The 14,142-nt window shown below is 36.1% G+C and overlaps 1 protein-coding gene and 3 long non-coding RNA genes across 5 annotated transcripts; 1 reads left to right on the forward strand and 3 right to left on the reverse strand.

The window, feature by feature from the left end:
- Positions 1–3,090: 3,090 nt before the first annotated feature.
- LOC124204118 lies at positions 3,091–4,002 on the reverse strand. Its single transcript, XR_006878754.1, has 4 exons — positions 3,906–4,002; positions 3,454–3,799; positions 3,270–3,387; positions 3,091–3,183 (listed from the first exon to the last, which is right to left on the reverse strand). It is a non-coding gene; the product is annotated as an uncharacterized LOC124204118 (long non-coding RNA).
- A 140-nt stretch (positions 4,003–4,142) lies between these two features.
- Positions 4,143–4,833, reverse strand: LOC124206040. The gene is made up of 3 exons (XM_046603656.1): positions 4,752–4,833; positions 4,450–4,688; positions 4,143–4,388 (listed from the first exon to the last, which is right to left on the reverse strand). Exons 1-3 carry the CDS (start codon positions 4,831–4,833, stop codon positions 4,143–4,145), a joined length of 567 nt encoding a protein of 188 aa, XP_046459612.1.
- Positions 4,834–9,934: 5,101 nt separating this feature from the next.
- LOC124204423 lies at positions 9,935–11,193 on the reverse strand. Of its 2 annotated transcripts, none has more exons than XR_006878877.1 (6): positions 10,925–11,193; positions 10,751–10,824; positions 10,618–10,685; positions 10,432–10,556; positions 10,246–10,278; positions 9,935–10,178 (listed from the first exon to the last, which is right to left on the reverse strand). It is a non-coding gene; the product is annotated as an uncharacterized LOC124204423 (long non-coding RNA). The 2 variants fall into 2 exon arrangements; XR_006878876.1 differs by having other exon boundaries at positions 10,751–10,809; positions 10,925–11,184.
- A 280-nt stretch (positions 11,194–11,473) lies between these two features.
- Positions 11,474–13,250, forward strand: LOC124204424. Its single transcript, XR_006878878.1, has 4 exons — positions 11,474–11,840; positions 11,905–12,230; positions 12,284–12,550; positions 12,617–13,250. It is a non-coding gene; the product is annotated as an uncharacterized LOC124204424 (long non-coding RNA).
- The last annotated feature ends 892 nt before the right edge of the window (positions 13,251–14,142 follow it).

Genomic DNA, 14,142 nt, shown 5'->3' on the forward strand with positions numbered 1-14,142 from the left:
GCACATTAAGGTGGTGGATAGACTGAGACAACTCTTAGCCTAAAGTATGAATCACAATAACAAATCACTTTCATGTTTACAGATTAATCTGCAGCACTGTAAAGTAGCATCCTTAAACCTGAGTCAAGTTTGAGTAGAGCTAGATATTGACATAGCGTTAATTCAAGAACCTTACGCCATAACCAATAAATTTAATAATGAGTTACTTATACCAAATATTCCTAGTAATTATACGGTTCATCATAACTTAAATAAAGAACATGCTTTTGGTGCAATAATTCTGGCTACAAAATTTCTTATGGCTGTAAATATAGCAGTGCAAAACCTAAATAATTGTGTAGGAGTCCATTTAAACAAATACCCTGGTCTAAACTTTTTCTCTGTATATTGCCGACCGTCTCTGAGTCTAGATTATTTTTTGAATCTTATAAAGACTGGTCCTGACTTAGAGCGGTCTGTATAATAGGCATGGATTCTAACGCAAAAAATAAGTTATGGAATAGTAAGTCTACGGATAAAAGAGGTGAGTGTCTGGAATCATTTACTGACCAAAACAAGTTAAATATAGCAAACGTTCCTGTTTCCAAATTAGAATACATTCCCCAGATAACAGCGATGGTGGACGTCACTCTCAGAGGTGATAATACCAATATTTCAAATTGGCATTTTCCCAACGAGAACAGTCACTCTGATCATCCGATCATTCTGTTTCAAGTGGCTGTGAAACAACCAAAGCGTAGTACAGTAAGTAAAATAGTGCCAAGAGTAAAAAACATAGATAAAATGAAATGTCTTGCTAAGTTGGAAATTAAAGTTAAAAAAAATAGAAGATCAATTACCACTAATTAGTTCTAGAACAACATGGCCTCTCCGACTTAAGACAATAAGGCTGTGTCTGAAACTTTTTCATGTAACAGACAAAGCCATGTCTTAAATTTTCCTTCTTTTTATTGCATTGCCTCCTTATATTTGTTATACATTTATTTTATCCCTTTTCAATTCACAGCATAAAATTTTCCAAACGTTAATATTCCCTTTCATAATTTTCTAAAATTTTGCTGTTTCAATGGTATGGGTTACATAAAAAATTTCAGACACAGCCTTATCTTAAGTCGCAGAGCATATGTTGAGGGTTGTATATTTTGAGAATTTTTTTCTTTTTAACTTAGCATTTCTTTAAAAAACTTAAACCTTAGCGTAAAGCAATTATCAAGTTTACTTCAAATCTAAGAATCTTTCATTTAAAAAATACTTCAGACAAAGCAACGTCTTAAGATTTTATCTATTTTTACGAAAGCGTTATTGACATGTATTTTGGGGGATTATACAAATTTTTACTAACTAAGAATTTTTAAAATTAACTAAGCCAATCTTCATAAGGAATCGCAATCGGAAGCATCTAAATTAACTCTAAATAGTACCGAAGTAGAAAAAATTATGTAACTAAACAAGGAAAATTTCAGTTTTTTTTTGTAATTTAAGTTGGGTGTACGACGTTCAGGCCCGGTCATTCAGGCCCGCGTCTTTCAGGCCCGCGTCTTTCAGGCCCACTTTTATTGGGCCTGGACGTCGCAAAAATTGGGCCTGAAAGGCGGACTTGAATGTCATTCAGGCCCAATATAATTTTTATGTTTTTCACAGTTTAATATATTGGAAATACATTTCATACTTAAGAATTTTTAAACCTTTTAAAATAATGATCAATCAGTAATGATCAATCAGTTAAGGCTATACATAAAAACACAATACATAAATATATCGAAAGCCAATCAGCGTTTAACAGACGTGCATTTTGAATAATTCAAAAGTGATTTGTTCCCTAGCAAGACAAGTTTTCTGCTATCGAAAAACGATTGATACATGGATGAAGATCTTTTTACACTGATAATTTTTAATATAGGGCTTAGCGGCTGAGGTTGAGCGGCGGGGACGGGGACTGCGCGCACCCCTGGGAGAGGGTTGAGTGAAAGGGGGGTATACCTGAACCATACCATCAACGTCCATGTTTCCTGTATGTCACTATAACAACGGTGGTCTAATGGTCAGAAGCCCGGGCTGTAATGACAATGGACCGAGTTTCGAATCTCGGGCAAGTCGAAATAGAAATTTCGAAATAATTGAAATTATTAAATTTTATAATGACAACTGTATACGTATAGTGGTAGTGCCCAGGTGTGGGAGCAACTGTGCTCACCAGGGGGAGTCGTCGGATACCCCATTTTTTTTTAATTTTATAAAAAAGAAATCTTGGGCCTGAATGACGTCAAAATTGGGCCTGATAGGCACGTAAAAAAAAGGTGGGCCTGAACGTCGCGGGCCTGAATGACTGGGCCTGAATGTCGTACACCCGTTTTTGACTTGGTTGTTTTAGTGATGACCGTTTATCAATGAGGAATCGCATGTAGTTTATCATTTCATTCTTACTCAATGTAATTTCCTCCCTTGCTCTTTTCAATAGCATCCAACAATCAACAATATTATATTTGTCGGCAAGGGAAACTGCAAAAACGACGAAATAAAGTTTTTACTTAAAAAAGTATAAATTTTTTTTTATTTTTACGTGTAGGAAAGTGCGTGTCATCCCGATACAGAACTGTTTCCCAAGAAACGACACCTTTATCGAAATCCTCGTAAGAAATTGGAAGCGTTTTATCCTTAGAATTAATTAATTCGATCGTTTCCAAAGCCTTCCGTTTAGTTTCAGTGAAAACCCGCCTTAATTTAGTCAAAGTCTTCGAATTTTCTGTTTTAGTACAACTTCGATACTCTAAGTAAGTAATGCAGTCTCAATTTAGTTTTTGTAATATACCTGCTTCTTTAGAGATAGAAATGGAAGTAGTCTTTAAAAGCCCTCCAGCATTCTTCTCAGTTTATCAGCTGTAGTCTTTTTTGGTTTTTCTTTGGTCAAGAATTGCCTTAGCTTTTCTCTCCAGCTCCTTGTGAATCAGTGGAAGATCATTATTTACGAGGTTATGGGTTTCCAACAATTTCTCGAGTTTTGAAGTGCCTTGTTTGATTTCCTTTCTTGCCTAATAAGAAAATTTTCGTTATTTTCAAATAATTATTCAACCTGTATTGGAAAGTTGTTTACTTTTTCTAGCTTTCTGCGTAGAAGGAAATGCATATTTTAAATTTTACCCCAGTTCCAATAAAGAATAGCTAATGTTAAAAAATCGTTTCTGTCTACATGAAGTAAGAGTAAAATCGCTGAATTAATAGTTAACAATGCAACAATGTTTGCTAATAAATAAAATAAGAAGCTCTATTACTATGTTTGGCCATATGCTTTAGCACATAAGTATATAGATACAATTTTGAGAAAACTTGTTCGTGCTCTTCTCCTCCAGTTAAGTCTATTCCAGTTGTCCAGCGGGGATTCCATAAAATCTGTTTTGTACATATATATTTCAAGCTTGAGAGAAGACTTTGCTTCATAATTTATTGATATAATACCTTGCATGGCAATTGATGTGCATTCTTATGCATGATAGGCAAGATTCCTGTCATTTCACTTGTTAGATTACTGTATTCAGGAAAATGACCAGCTACTTATGTTTTCATCCATTTCCAGTATTGGCATACCACATCGTAGCAGAAGAATTTGGCGTTACTTTTCATGGCTTCCTTGTGCATAAATGCAGTATGGGTCCACGATTCACCTTTAAACATGTTAATTGCGTATGGTACAACGCAGTGCTTGCAAGAGCTAACGACGAGCCCAGTCATATTTCTTTTGTTCATTGGAGTCTTCTCTTGCGGCCTTAAAAGCCGATCCCCCACACATCTGTTTCTTTTTTGTCTACAAAAAAAGATAAGGGAATTAAAAATAAAATGAAATCATGATTTATCATATCGTAGTCCAGCACGTCAAATCTAGTAGTTTCAAATGAAATGTAATTGCGTACAGTAGAAACTTTGTTGTAAATCCTTTGACGGAAATTTTCAACTTCTGCATTGGATTTGATAACTAAGTTTCCAAACCTCTCCTGTGGTTGTTCCATTCTATTGAAATAATAAAACTTAAGACCAGTCTTTGTCGTGTTTTCTTGTATACGCATCTTACGTTCTTTCTTTTTCTGGATTTCGCACTTTTCCAGCCGAGCTTAAGCGCCTCAATTTTACGATAGCGTCAGAAGATCTGACTAAAGGTTCTTTCCCACAGCTGGGGCAATCAATTTTGTTCCTTTCAAGCACTTGGTCGTCAATATTATGTCTACAGGTTTCCCATTCAATTTTACGATAGCGTCAGAAGATCTGACTAAAGGTTCTTTCCCACAGCTGGGGCAATCAATTTTGTTCCTTTCAAGCACTTGGTCGTCAATATTATGTCTACAGGTTTCCCATTCTCTTTCTGCAGTAGTAAATAATGTTACATTTATTGGTCCATTCTGTAAGAACCAAATTTTTAGAATCACGTGCATACAAAACAGGACCTTTTATGTAACATACCCGGCCATATTCTGTTGATACTTCTTCAAGAGAATGTGCATACATTTTTTTTGAAGACCCAGGAGACTTATGAGTAATGTGGTGTCCTAGAAGAAGTGCCTCTTCTGCAAAAAGATAGGTGACATTTGGCGATAAACTTCCAGGGAAAAATCCAGAAAATACATAGTCATCGATTGTGGCTCTTGTACGAGAGTTGCAACTATCACAAACGAAAGCTTCAGCTTTAACGAGAAATCGACCTTTGAAGTGTTTTAGAGGATTCAAATATTTTATTGTACAAGATGTATCAATATAAGTATTACCACTCTCATTGACCACCACGATTGATTCTTGAAGATTTGGAATGAGTAACATCGATCCTTCGCATTCGACATTGTAACACATATGAAGCATGGAACACATACGCCCAGGTAGCACAGCCCATCCCCTGGATGTCCATTGGATATCTGAACATCTGATTTCCGTCCAGGTCCCAATGGACGTAATCTAGACGTTGCTCGGAGATATCCCTTGGATAGACCATTCTTGGATGTCCAGTGGACGTAAATCTTAGATGATAAAAGGATAGTAATCTATATAATAGAATTACGTCCTGTAGATATCGCCTGGATGTAAAGTTTGACCACCTAATGTTTTCGCCCCGTGCTCTAAAAAATTTTTCATAACAAAAAGCTAAAAATAATGTATGTCATTTATCTCAATCAATTACAATGAATTGAATATAAGAGGGGAAAAATAAAATAGGTTAGAATGTTTCTCCAAGTAAACTGTATTTCTTAATATCTCATAGTTGCAACATGATTACATCAAAAGAAAAGTTTAATACATGTTCACTTCGTTTCTTATGGATATAACAGCAAATTTGTCGACGTCAGAACTATTAATTGGAATTTTCGCAGCTTGAAATTTTATAAAAGACAGTGGAAAAGCCAAAAGACAAGTAGACAAATCGTTTTCAGTCACAAAAACCTCTCCTACAATTCGGGAAGGCGCCGGATAAATAAACAGGTAATTGTATGTGGAATATTTACTGCCGATGACAAAAACTTGGCCGTCGCGGTCTTGAACAAAGTTTTAACCGATAAAGACAGACATATCGTTCAAAATTACACAGTTATCAGGCACTTTTGTTCTCAATGTGAAGTAACCGAATTTTACTCTACGATATTGCTTTCCAAATAAAGCTGGCACTAACGGTCCCTTACGATGCTTACCAAAGAGAAGAATGGTTTGTTCGGGATTTTTCTTCTTCTCTCGATGTTTAACAGTTTGAATCTCACTTAAACGTTTTACTACTGTAGGGAGTGGCTTTGAACTCTTTTTACATAACGTTTTTAATATCTGTAAAAAGTTTTCAAAGGGATAACATGTAATTGTGTCAATGGAACCATAAGTTGTGGCTTCTTGAGCTAAATGAGTTAAACATTGAACATTAAAAGAGACGAATTTCTTGCCATACAACGTTTTTGATTGATGAACAAATAGTTTGAGAATCTTGTCAGCGTAAGAAATCATTTCTGGCAGTCCACTCAAGTCAGGGTCTGACAAGATTCTGGTACCATAGTGAAATAATAAAAAATGTTGGTACAATTAATTAATTAATCACTTTTCCATTCAAAATAACCCCGTTTGTCTCTAGAAATTTAACTTCCCTTACAAAATCTTCCAGGAAAAAATTTACATCGAGGGGCTTACTTGTCCCCTCGAAGATGCCAATCACAATAAAAGGCTTCGCCCCATCAATGTTTCTTAACAATCCCAAAATAGGCCAGAACTGACTACGCGAACTTTTATAGAGTGGGATGCCGTCAACATTAACACACAACTCTATACAAAGTGGAATTTGTTGAGGGGAAAGAGAGTTTAGAAATTCGAACAGATATTTTATCAAACCAAAATGGAAGTAATGTCCCGGAGGCATTTCTTTTAATGTTACTTTACCCTGAGTTTTTAATAGCGTTCGATAATCACGTGGAAGGAAAGATAAATCAAAATGGGGACGAATGCATTTCAACAACTTCCCCACATGAACCCTTGGAATATTCGATTCCACAACCCAATGGCCCAGAGTTCGGAGAAGTCGTCCTGTTTTTTCTTCACTTCATCTTCCAGACCATTTTCACTTTCACTGCTTGACCAATCAATGTTTTTAAACAAATTTTCGTTGGAACCATAGCAAGAGTTCTGTGAATCACTATCATACAACGATAAGTACGAATCAACGTCACTTTCTTCATCTACTGGCTCAGAACTGTCACCGTCGTCCATTGTCAACACAGCTTCAATACCGGGAACATTGTAAACTTCACAGTCACTTAAATGATTCATACTGGAAGAGCAATTCACTTCCGGTTGAATGGAAGATGATGCAGCTGCTATGTTCGGTTCAGCAACAACTTCATCAACAAGATAAATCCTTTCAAGCGTAGCCCTAATGCGCTTTTGCTACTGTCTCAGACTGACAACAGCCTTGCAGCGAGAATTTACTCTAGGCATGCTTGTAAAGATGATATTCAAATTGGTCTCAATGTAGCAGTACAGTTGATACACAGTCCCACTGCACTGTCACTTCAATGTCGTGAAAATGTGGAACTATGTACGATGCCTGTGTACCACCACCTATTTGAAATTAATAATAACAGGTGAAAATCCATTTACTCGCAATCAGTTTTATCTCATTCACCTTCAGCTGTAACTCTTGTGTTAAAAAGTGGCTCGAATTAGCAGAAAGCAGCAGCAACATGGGACGTAACAAAGCCTGGCCACAGTTTGTCTCTGACGATACCTTTAACAGGTAAACAGAAAGTTACACACACATAAAATAGCAATATATGAAAAAAAGTCTCACCTATTTCGTCTGTGGTAAAAATTTACACTGTTGACATTTGTATAGTCCCCAAACGCAGCTGAATCGCAAATTGTCGACCACTAATAATACAGGGAGTGAGTATCTACTACCACCTATTTAAAATTGAAAGTAACAGGTGAAAAAATTAATGAACTCGCAATCAGTTTTATACCAATCACCTTTTCGGCTGCTGCTTGTGTGATAAAGTGGCTCAAATCAACAAGTCTCATCAACAGACATAACCAATCCACACATGTTGCCAATGAGTGCTGGTGTATCTAGAAATCTGAGAGTTAACGGTATACAATTTTTACGCAATCAGCAATGATTGTTGTATCATTGGTAATATATAATAGTTTTTTTGTGTATCCAGCCCATTTGACTACCAGAGGTTCAGGAATGTCTTTTTCGGCTTATTTGGAACTGCCAAATGACAGTATTAGGGGTTCAAATGTGAAGAAATTCTACGACGTATTGAAATAGTTGCATTCAAAAATGAAAATTTACCCTCCCAGTGTAGCCTACAAGTGTTAAAAATATATAACTGCATTTTTACTTTTTTGCAACATGTAACCAGAATCAATTGCAGCACCAAAAAGATCTTGAGCAATTGAAAAATCAGGCCCGACCAAATGGTACTATTAACCACCCTACTGTCACTGAAATACAAGGACTACCGTTGCAGACAATGGCAGAACTGGAACGTTATGAAATTTCCTTGAGGGACGAAGAAGTTAGACGCCAATTAGTAATTTGAGAATTATTTTACATAACTGTCTGATGTTCACAAATTCTTTTATTTCTCCTCTTCCCCCAGGTTGACATGATATCCTCAATTGGTGGTAACGGGTTTAAAGATGCGATTGAACGCGCACTGGATGCTGTGGCATCTGACAAAGTTCTGCGTGATGTCAACTGGCTTGGCAGAAAAAGGAAGGAAAAACAAAAGAAAGGATGCCATGACATGCTGTTCATCAAATCTATTCTTGGTATAATAAATTTTCCTATTTGTAATATTTGTTTTAGTTTACACGTTCAGCAACATTTATTTTTGTGGTTTGTTGTGTAGAAGGGGTCAGAAAGCAACCTGAATTTGAGGATGTGGTTCGTCACAACAACACGGTGTTTCAGACCCATGTCAAGAATTGGTTGCGGCACGCTCCTGCAAGAGCTTCGAATTTGACAGAAGAATAATCTCAAACGTCTTTCTTATTTATTTTTTCCACTGATTTCTTGAAGTTCTTTCTTTTTTTATGATATTTTCCACTAAATTAAAAGAAATGTTTGCTCCCTTTCCTACATTGTTTATTCCCCAATTCTGTTCACTTATACTTAAAGCAAAGATGCTTGAATTTGTAATTTATTTTTAAGTTTCATAATTTTGTTCCATTCAATTGTTAGAGTAAATACAATTTTATTTTCGAAATATTCTTGTAGTTTATGAAATATCCGCTGGGAGCGTACGATGAATGTAATATCCTGCAGGCATAAAATTCGTTAAAAAATTAGATGTCTTCAGACGTCTAAGTAACGTCCAGGCTACATCCAGCTGGATATCCAAACAGATGTCTCACGTATATCTCATTTTGATGTCATACGTAGCGACATTTGGATTATCGCTGGATGTCCAAGGGACATAACACTGGACGTCGAGTTCGTCTGTCAATCCATCTCCTAGATATCCAAGGGATATATCTGTGCTACTTGGGACATCTTTAAAATATAAAAAACTTGAAACAAAGCTGTCTGAACAATTCGATTCTTACTTCCATACCTTTTATTATAATGTTGCCCTTGGGATCGATGAAATGTTCTGGTAGCAAAATTTGCAATGTGTCGGAAGAACACAAGAATCGTCGGTGAAATGGCATAGTTAAATGAGAGCCTGTATCGCACTTGTGACAGAGATGTTTCTTGCAAGTCATGCATCTTACAGCAGCAGCATTCAGGTGAAGATGACACTGATCACAATTGGAATGATATGATATGACTCCCATTGTCCCCATCACTTCCACGAATTTTGTGGTCATAATGGGGACAATGGGAGTAGTCAAGCATAAAACAATTTTTAGTTCGGCTATAGGCCACAGTGGTGCGCATTGGCGTAAGCTGCGCACGACTTTTGGCTATGTCGCGTACTTTTGAATTGCAATAAGATCTATAGGTGGCTCTACGGTGGTTTTCCCCAAATATTCATTTTGTATCTGGATTTTTATTAAATTCATCTTAACTTTAAAACTGTTCTGAAAAGTGAAAAGTGATATCATAGTCCTTCCAAAGAAAGTTCATTGATTACATTCTTTGTAATCTGCGTTTTTGTTTGATTTTCTTCTCATAATAAAGGATGGCACTCGCTCTCCCTGGAGTCGTTAAAAATTCAAACTTTAATTTAAACTTTCGCATCGTAAAGTCACAGCAGCACTAATGCAATTGAAAATACTAGACCCGTTTACTTACACTTATTTTCAGTACTAACAGAACCGTTTTCGATTCCAATGGAATACCCAAAGTTCTAATATTTGAACCGGTTTTTTGTACACCCCAATTTTAGTGGCGCTTGACTATTTATTATAGCCCATCTCCAGCTTCATTCGGCTGCTACCAATGAATTAGAAAAAAATCCAGTATACGAAAAAATGTCCCGTGAAATTAATGAGAGTAGTGACCCACACAACATTTATTGAATTTCGGCATTTGTTCACAGCCAGTGGAAACAGACAGACAGGCGGTTAAATGCACATAAGGTACGATATATATGAAATGATGTCGGTTTTCTCGTCCGTCTTGTTAAGTCCTCTTTTAAACTGACAATGAACATGACTGCTGGGGAGCTGACTTCGCAGTCCTATACGCTGCTATCACCAAATACTATATAGACTGCCTGTAAGTAAGACACAAGTTTATGTTAAGTGGATTAATTAATTCAATGCTCAAAAATACTTTATTACCATCAAGATGTTTTAGAAAGCTTCTTGCAGATACTGTTAAAAAAAGTAAACCTTTAAGTAATAAACATTCACAACCATCTAACAAATTTCGAATGTGCTACTTATAGTTTTACAAGCTATTAGCCTGTTGTCACATCTTAGAATTACAAAATTCTTAACAAAGGTTTTTAAGCTTAAGATATTTACCAAAAGTTTGGTGCTTCTATACATCACAGTACGGGAACTATCAAAGGTGCCCAGATAAAGGTGAGTTTCGCATTTCCTCACATCAACATTTTACCGCAAGCACCTGATGTTTTTCAGCCAAAACCCTGTATCATAAAATAGGTAAGAGTATTGTAACTTAAAACACATGTCAACGGGACACACAACCTTAAATCGGGATGATCAGAACAATCCTACATCTATCCAGATGCAAGTATTGGCCAGTAAAGTACTACCTAAGAGTGAAATGAAACAATTTTTTGTAATAACTTTAGGTACATTGAAATATATCTTTTTTTACCTGATTTCTGGGCTGAAAGAGGAAACAGAAAGATTGAGGTGGTATCCTGAATCTGTTAACTGGGAAAAGAGAATCTATAAAATTATAACAGTTAAAAGGTGAAATATTTGAAAAAAAGCAGACCACAACCTCTTGATGATTGTTCGGAATAGTAAGCCGTGTCTACTTACGTACCGAAATATGTTTAGTTGAGACGAGTTAAACGACACGGGAAGATAGATGTATGCCCTGATCCTTTTGTATTAAGACTGAGCGTGAAGTATTCTATATTTTACATTGACTCTTGGACACTTCTACTGACACACTGCCTCCCCAACGCCTCCCGAGACATGAAGTGGGGGAAGCACAAAGGGTTTTCGGGTTAAAGGCGGTTGTGCAATGGGGCCACCTGTCGGGCCCTTTAAATATATACAGTTGAGTTGAGTGAATTGGAGGTAATTCAGCTGGATGTTGCAGCCATCTGTTGGAAGTCCATTTCATTTCCAAAAATGATTGTGGAACCAAAATATGGTTCACAATAAAATCTCACTAGCTTTGAAATACAGTAATAAAGGGAAACACTTCACACTGACAAGGCCAGTCGGCCAATAGGCCATGGAGGGTTATGGGTAGGGAAGGTGTTGCCGTTATTCTTGGCGAATATAAAAAAAAGGGGCAAAACTTTATAAATATTGACTTTCAATTCTAAAAATAACGTAGAATAAGGATAATTATTTTAATAAATCAATATTATCCAATTTGTTATTGTGATTTGCAACTGCGTTAAAATGCCACCAGGTGTCAGCTCACTCAGCTGTTTATCATTCGCTGTTTGGTCAAATTTTGCTTTTGAACTGATACGATACCAGACATACCAGATACGATATTTGATTTATATTTATACGACCACAAACTGATACTTGGATCAAAATGTCTTCTGAATCTGATTTAAATTCTGATTTTAATGAGAGCGTAGCAAATGACGTTGCAGGCAAAAGATTGAAAAAAGCCAAGGCACAAAGGAAAAAAGAGAGGTAGGAACTTAAAAATTTGCAAAGAAGAACAATTAAGAAAAAAAGAAGAATCTAAAAAGAGATTAACAGCTTTCAAAGTAAGTCTTAAGTCAATAATATTATGGTTTTACATAACCTTCTTAAAAAATTTTTCTGTCTCAGGAAGTTTTCAAAGGTGCCAAGGAGAAGGAAACCAGGAACGAGCCATGGGGTGTTCTAGAGTACCAAAACTACTGGAATGGTCTAACGGAGAGGGAACCAAATAACATGGACAGAGCTAAATCTCACTTGATTGAGAGCATTAATAGGAAGATAACCAAAGCAGCAACAAAGTATAATGCTTCGATGCTCCTTTTGGTCAGACTTCCTAATGGAACACAGCACACCAAATTTATTTTGGCAAGCGGAGGAGGTATTGACTACTGCAAAGAGAGAAGATGGTACGCTTACTCAACATTTATGGGAACGTCACTGGGACAAGGTTCAAGGTAGATCTATAGAATTAAATGTACTTCATCTATTTGACATTTATTTTTAACAGGAAAAAGGATGAAACTTTGTAAAAAAGAGGAAGTGTGGCTTGCAAGGAAAAGTAAAAAGAACAAAATAGGTACATGACAATAATTTATTTCTTTTGATTCTGTCATCGGTTCCAACACTAAATATTTCAACCATTTTGTTTAGGAAATATGACAAAAGGGAAAAACGGACAAAGTTTTGAATAAAAATAAACCTACAAGTGAAACAGAAGAAGACTGGAATCTAGGAGAGGATGACGGGCGATCATACGAAAGCGATGTTGATAAAAGTATTCAAAATTTTTTTCTCTCGCTGACGATGATACCGAAACTAATGTTTGGTTTTAATTCAATAGAAATCAAGAGGAAGAAGGAAAAAAAAGGTTGTCTCGAGAAAGAAAAGGAAAGGGAAAGAAAAAAGGTGAAATAAAAGGGACAGGAAATATAGGAGAGGCAAGAGAGGAAGACTCCTTAGTACAGCATCCAGGATCCCCTCCTGCTCGTTCTCCGTCATTGTCTCCGCCCCCATCCAATCATCCCTTTTCTCTCATGGCCACACCGTCTACTTCGTCATCACCTGCTGCTTCGACAAATTTTCAGCTTGTCCTTTCAGATGGCAACGATCTGGTTATTTTACATTGAAACCTGCATCACCATCAAAAGACAAAAAACTATCAATGGAATGCAAAGTGATTCTTGAAAAATTGCCACCTACGAATGCAACAGTATTCATATTACAGGAACATGAATCATTTGGCATGCCATCATCATCCAGAGGAAAAGCAGTCAGAAGCGGCAAAGGTAGAAGAGGCGGAGCGGGTAGAAAATTCAAAATACAGGATCACGAATCATTTGACATACCATCATCATCCAGAGGAAAATCAGTCAGAGGCGGCAAAGGTAGAAGAGCCGGAACTGGTAGAAACCCTGGAACAAAAACTGAAGACAAATCTAGTTCTCAAATTTCTCCTATAACAAAGGTGAACAAACTTAAACTTGCTGACGTGTATTCTAGCAGCGATTAAGGAATACAGCTGAAAAAATGAAAATGTTTCTATTCAATTTGATTTAATATTAAAATAGTTACATATTCTATCAAAGTAAATCCCAACAATTTGTTTTTTTAATTATTTTACGGAGATATCTCTTAAGTTGATTTTTCATTTTGTAACGGAGCTATATCATAAGTAAAATATTTTTAGATTATGTTGCCATTATTTCAGATACATGAAATCTTTATTTACTACCATTTTTATTATTAGTCCATCCTTTGTATCTTATCCAGTACTTTCGAAGATGCAGTTACCGTTTTTTCCCCCAATTGTTTTAGTCTATGAGAAAATTGGTGAAAAAAAAATAAAATTAAACACGTTTGCAAACATAATCTACTTGAATTATGTGGTGAAATAAAATATTATATAACTAACGTGTATTCTAGCAGCGATTAACCAATACGGCTAAACTAATCAAAATGATTCTGGTCGTATTTAATTTTATTTCACATAAAAATAGTACATAAAAAAAACCGGTGCGTAGCACTATGACGGAATCGCAGTAGTAAAAAGGCGCGTAAGTATCGTACTATAGTAATTTGTATCACTAGTAAAATTGAAAATGGCTACAGTGTATCACTAGTAAAACGTATCTCAAATAATACCGTTCGGTAGAAAATCAAAATTTTCAAAATAATTTATTTATTTCATAGAAACAAATGGTCAATAGTAAATTGTTTCATAATTCTGTTTCAAAATTTCGTGTGAAAAGGGAAAGTGATACAGTAGTATTTTGTAGTATAACGACAACGTCTCGTTAGTAACAGGCATCAACAGTAACACCCCCTATGATCCAGTATGATATTCACGGCTTCGCCGTGATGATCCCG

The sequence above is a fragment of the Daphnia pulex genome, chromosome 10 (genome assembly GCF_021134715.1).
Source record: "Daphnia pulex isolate KAP4 chromosome 10, ASM2113471v1".
In the NCBI taxonomy this organism is placed as follows: Eukaryota; Metazoa; Arthropoda; class Branchiopoda; order Diplostraca; family Daphniidae; genus Daphnia; species Daphnia pulex.

What these genes read in the sequence shown, in the direction of transcription:
- LOC124206040 (XM_046603656.1), bottom strand. Translation starts at nt 4,833, where the DNA reads ATGTGTTACAATGTCGAATGCGAAGGATCGATGTTACTCATTCCAAAT. An exon ending in CGTGGTGGTCAATGAGAGTG is followed by an intron (nt 4,689 to 4,751) that starts GTAATACTTATA and finishes AACACTTCAAAG; the next exon opens with GTCGATTTCTCGTTAAAGCT. An exon ending in TATCAACAGAATATGGCCGG is followed by an intron (nt 4,389 to 4,449) that starts GTATGTTACATA and finishes TGGTTCTTACAG; the next exon opens with AATGGACCAATAAATGTAAC.